Source organism: Lates calcarifer, linkage group LG24 (assembly GCF_001640805.2).
Source record: "Lates calcarifer isolate ASB-BC8 linkage group LG24, TLL_Latcal_v3, whole genome shotgun sequence".
In the NCBI taxonomy this organism is placed as follows: domain Eukaryota; kingdom Metazoa; phylum Chordata; class Actinopteri; family Centropomidae; genus Lates; species Lates calcarifer.
The window spans coordinates 15,901,563-15,914,678 of NC_066856.1; the positions used below are offsets into that span (position 1 = coordinate 15,901,563).

Here is a 13,116-nt window from a genome sequence, read left to right on the forward strand (position 1 = left end):
CAAATCAGGGATCACTGTGCCGCTACACACTGAAATTGGAGACAGATTTATTATTGTACATGTTAATCTTAGATAATGGTACACTTTATTCACTTAAATACTATATAAACATATGTATAGTTTTACACCAGTTCTTTCAAAACTGTAATAGCTTTCGAGTAGCTCATATTATATGGACAATATTCATGTTCAAAAAATATGTCGTCAGTATTCCTCATTGGGCAATGCAGCTCTTAAAAAGCCTTGTTAAAGGAGAACTTACACAGACTGCAATGTAGCCATGTCTGTACTGTGGTGAATCAATACTTACCCCTCCCATTCTCTGTGACATTGACACAAAGACTCAGTGTGAATGTGTAAACACAGAGATAATATGGACAAGCTGTCTGTACTTGAAATTATAGTGCAACAAGGACAATTTAGCAATGATGAATAAAATAATGAAAAATAATAGTCTGCCTAATAATTCGAGTCAAGACATAAATCTTCACACAAAGAATTTCTGAGCACATCTGGAAAATGTTATTAGTAATATCCACTTTATTTGCCATTTCCAAATAACTCACAAAAAAATGAATTGAAATGTAAGCGTCACCTCTTGCATTCACAAACAGATAGGCTACATTAGTGGTTATGTTTAAAATAAGTAAACATGAAGGAAACATTTAACTGATGGCATACATACAACCATCCAATCAAAGACATAGATATCTATTTTCTTTTTTTTTTAATTATTCCAAGGGTATTTATATAAAAGGCAAAACAAGTTATTTGAATACCCAGTAGGACAATTTTCTCATAGCTTCCACACAAACATCTGTTTTAGTATCCAGCTGAAAATATTTGGGCCATCAAGTCCATTAAACTATCCATGAAGACAAAGAAAAAGAATGATTATGGATTATGTTTTGCTTCTGGAAAAAGCACTGAAACAAGAATGAGACTGTGTTAAGCCAATGTTTGAGTAAGCAAGCATTATGGTGGTCACTTTAAGTGGCTTTAGTGGCTTCTGCAATCCTCAACAATGAAGACATTAATTAATGTTATGTCCATGAAGCTAAGGAAGGTATGCCATAACAGACTGCATGTCAGTTTTTGTGCCTGTCATTTTAACTTTCAGGGGTGTTTCAATCATGGTATGGTGTACTGGAGGTTAGCCCTTAGAGTATATTAAACCAAACTACTTCCCAAACATTCTGATGCCATGGGTTCCTAATATTTTGGGTTTGAGTCACATCCAGTCTCATCCTCCCATTTTTAAACCGTAAAACTCTCTCTACTGTGTGCTTTTCAGTAAATATGAAAACCCACTGACATTCTTTTGCATTACTGTCTTGCTGTAAAATTAACACACTGGAAATATACAAAGCCTGTAATCAAAGCCACAAATTCTTTAGTGTTTATCTATTAACTCAGGAAATCAATGAAACAGTATTAACACTTCACATTTTAGATGATGTTAGATTTTCTAAGCTGTGGCCAGATCTCTTCACAGCATTCAAGTTCAAGTGCTTGCACTGCACTTACGTCTTATTAAAAGTAGTTTGAGGATGCTGACAATGTTTTGAACTGTTTCCAAGTTTCTCATCCTCTTTGCAATTACAACAATCATTTTTGCATAGACTCCAGTGTTAGGCATCCTACTGGCTTACGGAGCTCCTTTAATGTAAATGGTGGGCTGTTGCTGTTGGCAACGCACACACAAACACATTTACTCTTACAATAATGATCAGAATTGGATCAGAGTAAAACGTGCCAACATTTTCTGGATGGTTTAATAAGGTATTGAAAAAATAAAATAAGTTATTTTAAATAAGTTACAAGTTTTGTGTCAGAAAAAGAGAGTGGCTCAGTCATCAAGGGGATTAAAGGGCAGATTTTATGGTGTGTTCTGGTCTATGCAATTTAGCTGTTAATCGTGTACTGAAGTCTCTTACTGCCAATTAATTTGCTTGTAAAACTATTCAACTACATGAGGGAGACTAAAGGAACATATCAGGTGTTTCATTAAGCTGTCACTACAGTGTTAAAACAAAGGGTGGGTTTGCACAAAATTTAACAAAAGGTAAACAAAGTAGAATGTCAGTGACCTCTAAACTCTGCACATCATTGGCAGCTGAAGATTACAGGCAAACAGGACAAGCGTGTGGGGATTATTCACATTCACAATGGACAGAGAGGCAACAGTGATGCACTGTACATGAATTACTAAAGCCATTTCTTTCCCAGGCCATTTAGAATGAGATCCTTTCATTTCCACTTGACACACTGCAGTGTTTACTACTGATGCTCACCATAACAAGTTGTCATTCACTTCAATTAAAAAGTGGGCACTTGTTTGTACTAGCTAGCATATTTCTTTGGTGACTGAGAGCAACTTTTTTTTGGACAGGTACCACTTTACTATCAAGCCTGCATTCAATTACGGTAAAATTAATCTATCCATAATTTATTCCCACTTTAGTCCTAATTTTAACAAATACATTTTAAATAAAAAAAGAGGGGAATTAAAAGTCTGAGCCAGGAAGAGTAAAACTGGCAAAATAAATCTTTACATGTCTGGAAGCAATTTATTTTATGTGTGTTAGACAGCATGTAAAGGATGTAGTGTTATGGAATCGCCTTTTATCAGAGCACCAGGGATTCCGTCATCGCAAAACAAAAAAAGGCAATGAAAGTCATTAGCCAAGTGAGGTAAAACTTCTGAAATGTTAGAATTGAAAAAAGTTCAAGTGCTGTAAAATCCCTCACAGGTTTAAGGGTAATGGATCAATGTTGTTTTGTGCATTTGAGAAGACTCAACAAAGTGACTGGAAGCGGGAAAGAAAATGGAAACGTTCATGCGCTTATCTTACACTGGCTGATATAAGAGGAGAGGAAGAGAAAAAAAAAAAAAGTTCAACTTTTACAGATAAAAATTAACTACCAATAACCATACCACATAGTAAAGTTGAGGTGTAGAACGACAAATAGGAATGGCATCAAATTTCAGCTGTGGCTTACGTTAACGCAATGATCTCTCAATTAAAATGCTTCCGAGATTCACCAGTGCAATGTACTTTTCCTTGGTGGCACTTGATGAATTCTGGGTTGACACTACACTGCTGAGTCTGTTACATTTCCTACCAAAGACGGTGGACTAATTATATGAAGTGGGGCTTTCCAGTATTGAGCTCCAGTTCTATTTTCCCCATTTAAACCTCGGCTCTGACACCTTCATTTCATCTTCTCTTTTAAACTTGCACTGCACAGTTGTCTGAATATATTATACACATCAAACTTTACAATGAAAGGTTTTGTAACATTTCAGGGCTTAGCCTCTTGTCAAGCTTAGGCCTAAATTAAAACACCATCCATTTATTACACTCTGTAATGTGGTCAGAGTAAGAGAGAGAGAGAGAGTACATAAGTTATTTGGAGTGTCAGCACATAAAAAGTTAGAGCTATAAATGGTGTATGGAGTGCCACCTTACTACTCCCTGACACACAGTCAGATGTCCTGTTAGCCAGGAACAGAAAGACATGGTCAGGTATGGGCACAAAATAAATGCAAAAGTCTGAGAAATGTATATGTACATAAGCAGCTATCCTGCTCTCTTTAACCACTATAAAATACAGCATCTCTCTCGAATTCTCTTGGCCAAACTTTTACTTTTCTTCTTCCCGTTCTTCTCTTTGCTGTCCTCCATTTTCCTTGCCCGGATCTCTCTCATCAGGTCAAAGAACACCTGTTTTAAAAAAAAACAACCAAAAAAAGGTCTCACTTTACTGCTACAGATCAACTAAGCTAATTCAGCTTTAGTCAAACCGAGGCTTATCTTTCGCCAGCCACACTAACCTTGTCAACATTGGCACGGGTTTTGGCAGAAGTCTCCACGTAGCACACGCCCCACTGCTCGGCACGTGCCTTTGCCTCGTCTGCGCTGACCTGCCGTCGATCGTCCAAGTCTGACTTGTTACCGACCAAGAGAAAGGGCACGTTCTCATCCTCTTTCACTCGCAGAATCTGCTCTCTGCAAGGCAGGAAATGTCATTCATCCATGAATTATGTAAATAACCAGACTGCTGAGTTATAGCATCATGTCCATCACAGTTCAAAAAGTAAAGCACTGCATTAAAATAAATGTAATCTATTGCACCTGAAGTCTACTGTTGCTGCAAATGATTCCAGTTCTGTGATGGAAAATACACAGAGGAAACCCTCGCCGCTGCGGAAGTAGTTATCCCGAATGGCTGCATAGTCCTCCTGTCCAGCTGTGTCGAGGATGTCAATCTGTACCTCCTCTCCGTCCAGCACCACTTTCTTCCTGTAGCTGTCCGCTTTGGTTGGCTCATAGTCTTCAACAAACTAGAAAGGGGAAGAAAACTTTCATTACACCAACGAGAACTTTTTCACGTCAAAAACTTGACAGCTGTGGTGTAAGTTACCCACCTCGTCGTACATGAACTGGAGAGTGAGGGCCGATTTCCCCACTCCTCCACTGCCCACCATAATCACTTTGTGGAGGGCTAGAGAGTTCTGCCCCTTTGGCTTAGCAGCTGCCATGGCTCTGTGTACCGAGTGATCCGAGTGCAAAAGGGGGAAAGTTCAAGGTGGAGGGAAGGATTGTGAAATGATGAGGGTAAAGACCAGTGTGGACTGCAGCTGCAATAAAGGAGCTGGACGATAATTCCTGGGGAGACAGAAAGGGAAAAGAGAGGAAACAATCGTAAGATGTTTCATCATCACTAATGGGGCTACAAATTCCATTTCTGCAGTTAGATTGCTTAGCCATGATTGTGTCTCATAGCAATAAATCCCACTACAATAAAAAGTTGAACCAGGAGAAACAGCCATTACACTACAAATGTAGCACAGTGGATTATTCCCTGTACCTAGTTCAGACTACATCAAATATAGAAGCATAATGAACAGTGGCACAACAGTGATTCATTAGCAACAGCTTCATAATCAGTATTTTTCATTATCACTCCTTCCCTGCAGCTGTGTGCCTGCAGGAACATCAGACGTCCCTTAATCTAATAGTAGCAAATACTGTTCCTCTACTTTATTTTCAATGGCAGAGATAGTCACAGAAATAGATTCCATTACTGGTAACATTAACACTAATGACAACACTAGCAGATTCAACATGGGTGATCCAAACAATTTTTTATTTATTCCTTGAACATGCATGAACATGAAATCAGAAGAGAGAAAACATATGCCAGAAAGGTGTGTTCATAATCACTTATAGATTAACAAAATACTAAAAACTGAACACCAGAAGCCTGAAAAACCTACTAAAATGGATGACATACAGATGAACAAATGTAAATACTTAAGATTCCACAAACCCAAGAGGAACTTGAGATAGCCATTTAGCCAAGACATAAAACTTTTCCTAAAGCTCCTGGGTAACATCTGGCTGTATTTTCAAAACTCTGACAAGAGTGGATAAAATCTGACACATGCCACAGCGATTTAGTGATCAGTTTCCCATATTGGACTGTCCAAGAGGACTATGGGAATGACATGATGTCGAAAAGTGCACGCTAATGCCCTTTCCACCAATCACGGGCCAACACAGATTTCTGGGATCAGGGATAAATATGGGAATGCAGCCAGTAGGTCATTATACAAATTAACAAAAAGGTCTACGCACTGAGAGTCAATATTGGGATTTAGTGTCCTTTTACCATAACCATTTGATCCCCCATAGCATGGGGCACATCTCTTAAGTAATTTTACGGAAATATTACGTTAACTCATATTTATATATGTGTAACATTATAAGTAACGTAAAGTGGGTGAAATGGGCAGTTGCCTAAATGGATATATGTCATCAGCTTTCAGGTCCAAAAGAAACGTTTATGATGAAACAATTTCTAAATAAAGCTACGCAATCAATAATGATAAAATGGCAATAGCAGGTACTCAGGATAAAATTAGGAGCACAAAATTAAGTGTAATGTCATCATACCCGCTTAACAAGTCTATCAGCAGATCATTATTTGGCATCTAAGAGCTAAATAAGAAGCTTAATAAGAATACAATAAGATGGTCTACAATGTTAGCTGAGATAGTGACCATTTTACCTTATTATTAGCACGACAAAAATGACAAACAACCATGCACAACACTGTAATAATCATGTGAACTTATTAGCAAGTAAGCTACTGACATGTCAGGTTGACAACAGTGGGCGATGAGGCTAACAAGCTAACTAACCTACCAGGCAGGTTACACTTGACCCGTCGCCCAACCGTTAATTAACATCCTGGGGAAGTTCAGAATGAAGGTAACGGCTCAGATGAAACATAAAAAGGCAAATCCATAAAACCAAATCCCCAGCAACAGATGTTCAGTAGATGCTTTCAAACTCAACAGCTCTCCTCCTCGCTAGCCAAACAGCTAGGGTGGCCACACAGGCAAAAAGGCTAGCACAACGATAACAAGCAGCTAATCACAACTAAATGATGCAACGTGAAAAGAGAGCAAACATGACCGGCAGCGACCGTTACAACAACAGCATTTATGGTGCACAACATCACCTACCGGTAAATTTAACACTGTTCACCTTGGCACGACGTTTGACGAAGGCTGAATTATGGTGGCAAAATGAAAAGACTCAGCTAGCTGCTTGTTAGCTCATGGCTAGCTTCCTAGCTAACTCCAGAGGCTTGGTTTGTAGCTGTTAGCAGCAGACTGACTGCACGTCCTGTGGGCTTGGCTCCGTCTGACAACGCCCGCTCGACTGGGAGAACCAGATAACACTCACTTTGACTTGTTCTTTGAATGTAACATTAATTTTCTTATATATAAAAATAAATGTAGCCTACATTTCCAAGGCACAGCACCGTTTAACGAAACACAATACAGATTAAGGGCATTGGATTTTATATGGGAGATAATTGATTAATTGGCTAATCCGCATTTAAATGTTGTCACACTTGTTCAGGAGGGGATCCTTTGTCAGGTCAGCAAGAGTGAAATAGACTTTCACAAGCCAGGTAATGGTGGTTTACTGGTTTTACGACAAATTGAACATAACCTTATAAACAGAAGTAACTCTTTACTTTTGATTTAAAAATTGTCTACTAAGGTATACTTTAAAAGTTTTCCTAGATTGAAGGAATGTCTAGTACAAATGTAAAAGTTATTTTCTCTCCCTCAGAGATGAAAGAAAAGTCCATAATTTCTGACCTGCACTTGAAGTTTGCTGAAAGGACCTGGAATGACACTTTTCAGCTTGTCCGAAGATGCATGGTGAGACAAGTTTCAGTCATTTCACTACCTCTGGTCTTCCTCCCTCATGTTCTCTATTTACCACCTTGACTCTTCAGTTAGTTTTCACTTCCCTCTTTTTATGCAAATGATGGAGATCCCCCAAAATTCCTCTCAGCTATTCCCTTATTTATTCTATCTGGAGAAAGGTGAAAGTGAAAAGTAACTTATTAGACTGGAAGCTGGATGGCTTCTCTAATGTGATGATGTGCTATGAATCAGGAACTGGTGTGCTGATGCACTGAGAATGAGATCATCTATCCTGGAACACACAAGTCTTTGTTGTTTGATCAGCAGTCTGTGCATTGATGGTTGATGGTCACATCTTTACTTGAATTCACTTCTTTTCAACCACACTACACAGCTTGTGTAGTTGGCGTTTTGGAAGAAAACTATGTTGTTTTTTTCTTATTTTAATCAGGCTTCTTTATGGCATTGGCTTTGCATGGCCTCCTGTTTGGCAAGACATTTACTATGGGTTGGTTTGAGTCCTTTGCTTTTGAAAGATTTACACAGATACGCTCCACTTGTAGATGTATATCATTTAGCTATAGGTTTAGGGGTCCATAGATCTCAATATGTTTTACATTTAACATTCTGCAAAGTGCTCTAAAGTGTATTAGCTGAGCTGTTGTTACGTGCATGCTGAAGCTCTTGAGCAGCGGGTGGGTTAGTTTTCTTTAGATTTGTCATGGGTGGAGCAGCAGGGTAGATAATACTCTTGGATTAATATGAAGTGGAGCTTGGCAGTGGTCAGTCTCTGGAGCCTAGTAAAGAAACTTGATTACTTGGTGGTCTGAAGTGATGTGTGGTCCAAAGGGATGAGGCAGCTGGGGTTAGTCATACAGTTTCCTGCCAGTGCTGATGCTAAAACATACTCTTGCAGGACCAGACTTCTCTAAAACTAAGTATTCATGGTAGTGCACGGTGTATTTGGACAGGCCCAGGTACCTAAAGATCACACCCTCCCTGTGCAAAGTATCAAATGTCAACATTTCTGTTTGTTTGTGTGTTACATGGCGGGATGGGCCGACAGGACCAAAGACTGTTTACACAAGAATGACATTGCCATACAACTGCTCCATTGTTGTTTTTTCTTCCCTTTGTCCCCTAATAGGAGAAATCCAGAGATGAATCCAAACCCTGTGAGCTGCTGGTTAGATCCCTGGAAAGGCTCCAGCAAGAGGTTAATGGTAAATAAACAATATACTGGTGATTCTGTATGTATGCTTTATTGCATGTATTTCATTTTAACTGTGAGTAAATCAGCCTCTGTATGTTTCAGTGTCCTCTATGAATACCATGAGGTCTCGTCTGGAAATGATAGCCACACAACAAGGGTAAAGAGTTGACTTTTTCTGTCACTTGTGGCATTTTAGGCTCATGATACTAACCTTCACAGCTGTACCAGATTTATTGGCTTTATTTAGTTTTTAATTAACTAAATCAGCTGTAGGGTCACCTGTCATTCTATTAATATATTTCGGTGTCACCCATTTTCTTCCATATCCATGTTTCCTATCTAGAATGGGCTTTCATGTTACTGAGGCCACATGCTACCTCACAGCTGACTTGTTCTACCTGGAGGTGGTGTTGGCGCCATGTGGTGGGGTGGAGGAGGTAAAGGTGGCCCCACATGGAGCACCCCCTGTGGTAAGTGCATGTTTCCAACAAGCCTTTCACAGCACTCTCCCTTTTACTCTGTGCGTTAATAAAATTGAATTGTTTTGCAGTCCAGCGACTCCCTTCTGCAGCTGCTGAGGTAGGAGGTAGAGCAATGGTAAATTTAGGTTTTGACATTTCACTTGACGCCAGCAGTGCTGTTATCCCCTAAACTATAGAGACAAAGATGACAAAAGCCATTTAAATGCTTTCCTACAGATAAATGATTTTGGATCCACATGCTGATTGTACTGCTTCTTGGCTATCCACACAGGTTAAAGAATTTTGCTGACTTCTCTGTGAAACTGGCAGGTCTCTTTACCCAGTACAACATCCCTGGAGACAAGTACACACTCCTAAAAACATTTCTATCTTGCATAATTTGAGATCTCTTGTAGTCCTATATTTACTTCCATATTTTTTTCCCCCAGTGAAATCAAATTAAAACTGTTAATGTCTCTGCAACACCTCGGGAGAGACTTGGAGCAGATATCACATTTGCCAAGGTGAGCAACATGAAACAAATGCCTAAAAACTTGTTCTGGAGACAGGTTTTGGCAAGTAAGGGAATCAAGTTTGGAATTGGCAGATTGGAATTATTGGAGTTTTTCTGTTCTCAGGGCACCAAAGGACTGTGACCCTGAAATGGACATGATTAACAATGGCAGCGTTGGGTGTCTAACAATTGGAAAAGAAGGTGCAGATGCAAAAATAGCAGTTATCACCACATATTTTCTTTAATTGTTTATATTTTAAATTGACCAAATTTTCTCATTCTAGATTGCCCCTTGACTATCCAGTTCTATATCACCCCAACTGATGTGAAGAAAACAGATTCACGTAAGAAGCCAAAACACCTGCCAAATTGCAGACCTGTTAATTTGGCCTCTGAATGCAGTGTTTGAATGCATGAGGCACATTCTTAAAAGCATGTGAGGGCTTTAAAAGGTCTTAACAAATGTAGAGTTTCTGAATAAGGTCTTGTTTTAACAGACACAAAGGCAGTTGCTCAGGCAGCCCAGGTGACTGTCTGTGCCAGTAATGTGACTCACAAGCTTCAGATGGCATCTGTGATCCCACAGCCTGCACAGCTGGATCCCCAGGGGTGACTTGTTATTGTTTAATCTCTCACTCATCAGGACACTATCCATTTTACATTCTGCAGTGAATGTGAATGTCAGTGCCAGTGGTATTAATATTGTGTCCTGTGGCAGTTATCCTGTGTTCCTGCCATTGAATGAAGTGGCAAATGAGACACTGCCTGCCTGCTTTCTCCTCAAACTGCAGCCAGCCGTACCAATGATGATGTCTTTTGTAAACAAGCTGAGCATAATTACAGGTGTGTTAGCTTTTCCAAGGCAATGTTGCATAAAATATACAGTTTTTCAGTTCTCTATTAGAGGAGGAAGTCACTCTCAAGCATCACCCCATCACATACTCTCCTGTTCCTCATCTGTGATATTTCATAGATGTGACTATACCAGATGTTGACCTGCAGTGGGCACCCTTACCCAAGCTTCTGATGAGAGGGTCACTGAGTCTAAACAACCATGGGGAGAGATTAGATGAGCAGGATACTATTTTTACAGTGGTATGTACTGTATGTTTTGCTTTAAAAGATCCACACACTTGTGTTAAGCTCAATACAAAAGGTAATTGGGTTCAGACATAATTATTATGCAAGCTGTAGAGGTAATATATTATCTAAAAGGGATCAATTTATTTTCTTTTCAGCCTGTTCCTGGTGATGTGATGCACAGTTATATTCTCCCCGGAGCTGCATGGGAGGCGCCTGCACAGAGAGGGACAGTGATGGACAGTATTCCCTTCACCCACCCTGCCCATGTTCCGGCTGTACTGGAGCTGCTGCGCCATCAGTGTGTCATTAACCTCCTGCTGAGGAGCTGTATCAGTTCTCAGTGGGCCAGTCCAGGTAGTTTTAAATTACAAACCCATAAACAATATGTAGATGACTGCAAATTGGACAGGATTTTTTTTTTTTTTTTTTTTGTGCTCAGTTATATAAGACTTCATTGATGAATCTTGTTATCAGGTTCGGTTTGTGACCTGCACTTTGAAGTCCTTCCAGAGTCTGACACCAGCTTTTCTGTGACCTTCAACCCCCCTAGCACCAACTCCCTCGCTGTTTGTGAGCATTTACCACCTGATATTAAGCTTACCACTGTGATATTAAGTATCACAGTTGATGTGTGAGGCCCTCACAATCTGAAAGATGTTGTTTGATAATTGATTTATTGTTTAAGTCATTTTTCAAACAAAAATGCCAAATGTTCTCTGGTTTCAGCTTCAAATGTGAAGATTTGATGCTTTTCTTTAGGTTATATTAGTAAACTGGATATTTCTAGACTGTTGGTTGAATAAGGCCCTTTGAATATACCACCTAGGAGTGTGGAATAATTATAATGTGCATTTTCACAATTTTTAAATTTAATTTTTAGTCATATTTTGTACAATTTTAAGGTCAGACAAATGGCAAATATGATCTGAAAATCTATCAGACTTGTATGACTTGTTGGTGTCTATCTGTACATAGTGCTGGTGAACATATCAGATTCTCATCAGATCACCTGCAGCTTGTTTGCAGCAGGAACATGTGATCCATCCTTGGATGAATACATCACCACTGTTATGAAGAGGTATGTTAACTTTCCTTGCTCTGCAGTTTTAAGAGAGTGCATACATGTAACTGACAGCTCTGGGCCTGTCCTCTTAGTGGGATCAGTACTGCTGGAGCGGAAGTTTAAAATGAAGTGATTGGCGTGATGTCTTATCAAGATCAACAGTTTAAAAAGCTGTAAAAAGTGTAGCCTTAATCTGGTCTCTCTGATGCTGTGTGTCTGTGTCTTTGACTCAGGTGCATGTCCGTTCCTGAGACCCTGACGACATTATACAGTAAGCTCGAGGAAATAACCTCTGCCCTACTTTCTCCTGGCCGCCGGGCCACCACTGAAGCCGAAAATGACGAGTCAGCTCCCAAGAGCGCCACTGTGACGGACACTAACAGCGCCTTGACCGAGATCTCCCAGAGAGCAGCTGTGCCAGAGGACAGCTTCAGCATCTCTGGTTCGGCCCACTATGCCATGTCTGTCGCCAATTCTGAGCTTCCTCCTGAAATAAATACGAGTCCTGTTGTCAACCCTTACCCATTCACTCCTGCGGGTGTGTTTCCACATTGGATTGGCAATAATGGTCAACTCTCAGAGCTAACCTAAACCTGTTGGTGATGTTCTGAAGTGTTTTTATTATTTTTTCTAAAGAAGTGAATAAATGTTCTGGTAAAGCAGCTGTTTTCTTCACATGTCAAAGCTTAGTTTATATTTGGTCTTCTTTTTTTGTCTGAAGATGCTGTGAAACTGCAGAAGTTTAAATTTGTTAGTGTATGATCTCCGCCATCTCCTGAAAAACACTGAAGTGTTTCTTACTATGCATTCCAGTGTGGCAGAGATTGCTGGCTGTAAAAGTTTTGAGGTTTGGCATTTGACCTCTCTCAGACAGCCAAGAGCCCAGTTGATTGGTACCATGTGAGCCAATCAGACATTGTTAAAGTGCATAACGCATTCTCGTAATTGCTCATAATAATAAAGTAGAGATCAACACACTACATATTAAAATTAGAAGTAGCTCTGTTGGGTGCACAAATAACATCAAGGATACAGCTTGATGGCAACACATCAACACATCTAGAAATGTATTATAGTTCTTAAGCACTTTCAGTCACTGAGTCACTTTTTCCTTTGAGAAAATAAAGCTTTGCACAATAAAGAAATGACATTTGGTGTGAAAGTGTGGGAGTTGAATGCCTCTGTGGAATGGAAACTCCACCACGGTAACAAATCTCCCGATTACCGCTGAGCACCCTTTGCACGATTCTGCTTTTCCTGGGTGACAGCCAAGACTGCTACCAATATAGCACAAATATGACTAGTCTGTGTACTATCAAATATTCTGCCATCTGATGCAGAGAAGCAAAAAAACATACCTACATGAATCTCCATCATGTAGAAGAAGAGAAGTTGCCTTTTGTGGACATAAGATGAAATTCTTGGTGCTACATTAACCTCTGTATCTCGTTACAGAATATAGGTCTGTACAGACAAAAATACCATTTTATTCCAGTGTTAAGCCCACCATAAATCTATTGGCTGTGTGCATTTAGAAAGGAATTT

General features: G+C 39.7%; 2 protein-coding genes across 9 annotated transcripts; one reads left to right on the forward strand and one right to left on the reverse strand.

Annotated features, from left to right (window-relative positions):
• Nucleotides 1-520: 520 nt before the first annotated feature.
• Nucleotides 521-7,395, reverse strand: ralaa (v-ral simian leukemia viral oncogene homolog Aa (ras related)). 4 transcript variants are annotated; one of them, XM_018700782.2, is made up of 5 exons: nucleotides 7,187-7,395; nucleotides 4,433-4,673; nucleotides 4,140-4,348; nucleotides 3,839-4,013; nucleotides 521-3,728 (listed from the first exon to the last, which is right to left on the reverse strand). In XM_018700782.2, the coding sequence occupies exons 2-5, from the start codon at nucleotides 4,544-4,546 to the stop codon at nucleotides 3,606-3,608; spliced, it is 621 nt and encodes a 206-aa protein (XP_018556298.1). In that variant the 5' UTR covers nucleotides 4,547-4,673; nucleotides 7,187-7,395; the 3' UTR covers nucleotides 521-3,605. The 4 variants fall into 4 exon arrangements, with proteins under 4 accessions (XP_018556298.1, XP_018556297.1, XP_018556296.1 ...); XM_018700781.1 differs by lacking the exon at nucleotides 7,187-7,395 and adding an exon at nucleotides 6,561-6,708; XM_018700780.2 differs by lacking the exon at nucleotides 7,187-7,395 and adding an exon at nucleotides 6,539-6,703.
• Nucleotides 6,444-12,233, forward strand: zgc:111976 (uncharacterized protein LOC553663 homolog). 5 transcript variants are annotated; one of them, XM_051066863.1, is made up of 18 exons: nucleotides 6,444-6,540; nucleotides 6,942-6,993; nucleotides 7,158-7,249; nucleotides 8,385-8,460; nucleotides 8,537-8,607; nucleotides 8,794-8,920; nucleotides 9,001-9,029; nucleotides 9,204-9,275; nucleotides 9,361-9,435; nucleotides 9,550-9,626; nucleotides 9,710-9,769; nucleotides 9,923-10,034; nucleotides 10,144-10,268; nucleotides 10,399-10,520; nucleotides 10,664-10,862; nucleotides 10,983-11,078; nucleotides 11,484-11,586; nucleotides 11,805-12,233. In XM_051066863.1, the coding sequence occupies exons 3-18, from the start codon at nucleotides 7,218-7,220 to the stop codon at nucleotides 12,160-12,162; spliced, it is 1,734 nt and encodes a 577-aa protein (XP_050922820.1). In that variant the 5' UTR covers nucleotides 6,444-6,540; nucleotides 6,942-6,993; nucleotides 7,158-7,217; the 3' UTR covers nucleotides 12,163-12,233. The 5 variants fall into 5 exon arrangements, with proteins under 5 accessions (XP_050922820.1, XP_018556288.1, XP_018556295.1 ...); XM_018700772.2 differs by having other exon boundaries at nucleotides 8,553-8,607; XM_018700775.2 differs by lacking the exon at nucleotides 6,444-6,540 and adding an exon at nucleotides 6,649-6,780 and having other exon boundaries at nucleotides 8,553-8,607.
• Nucleotides 12,234-13,116: the final 883 nt, after the last annotated feature.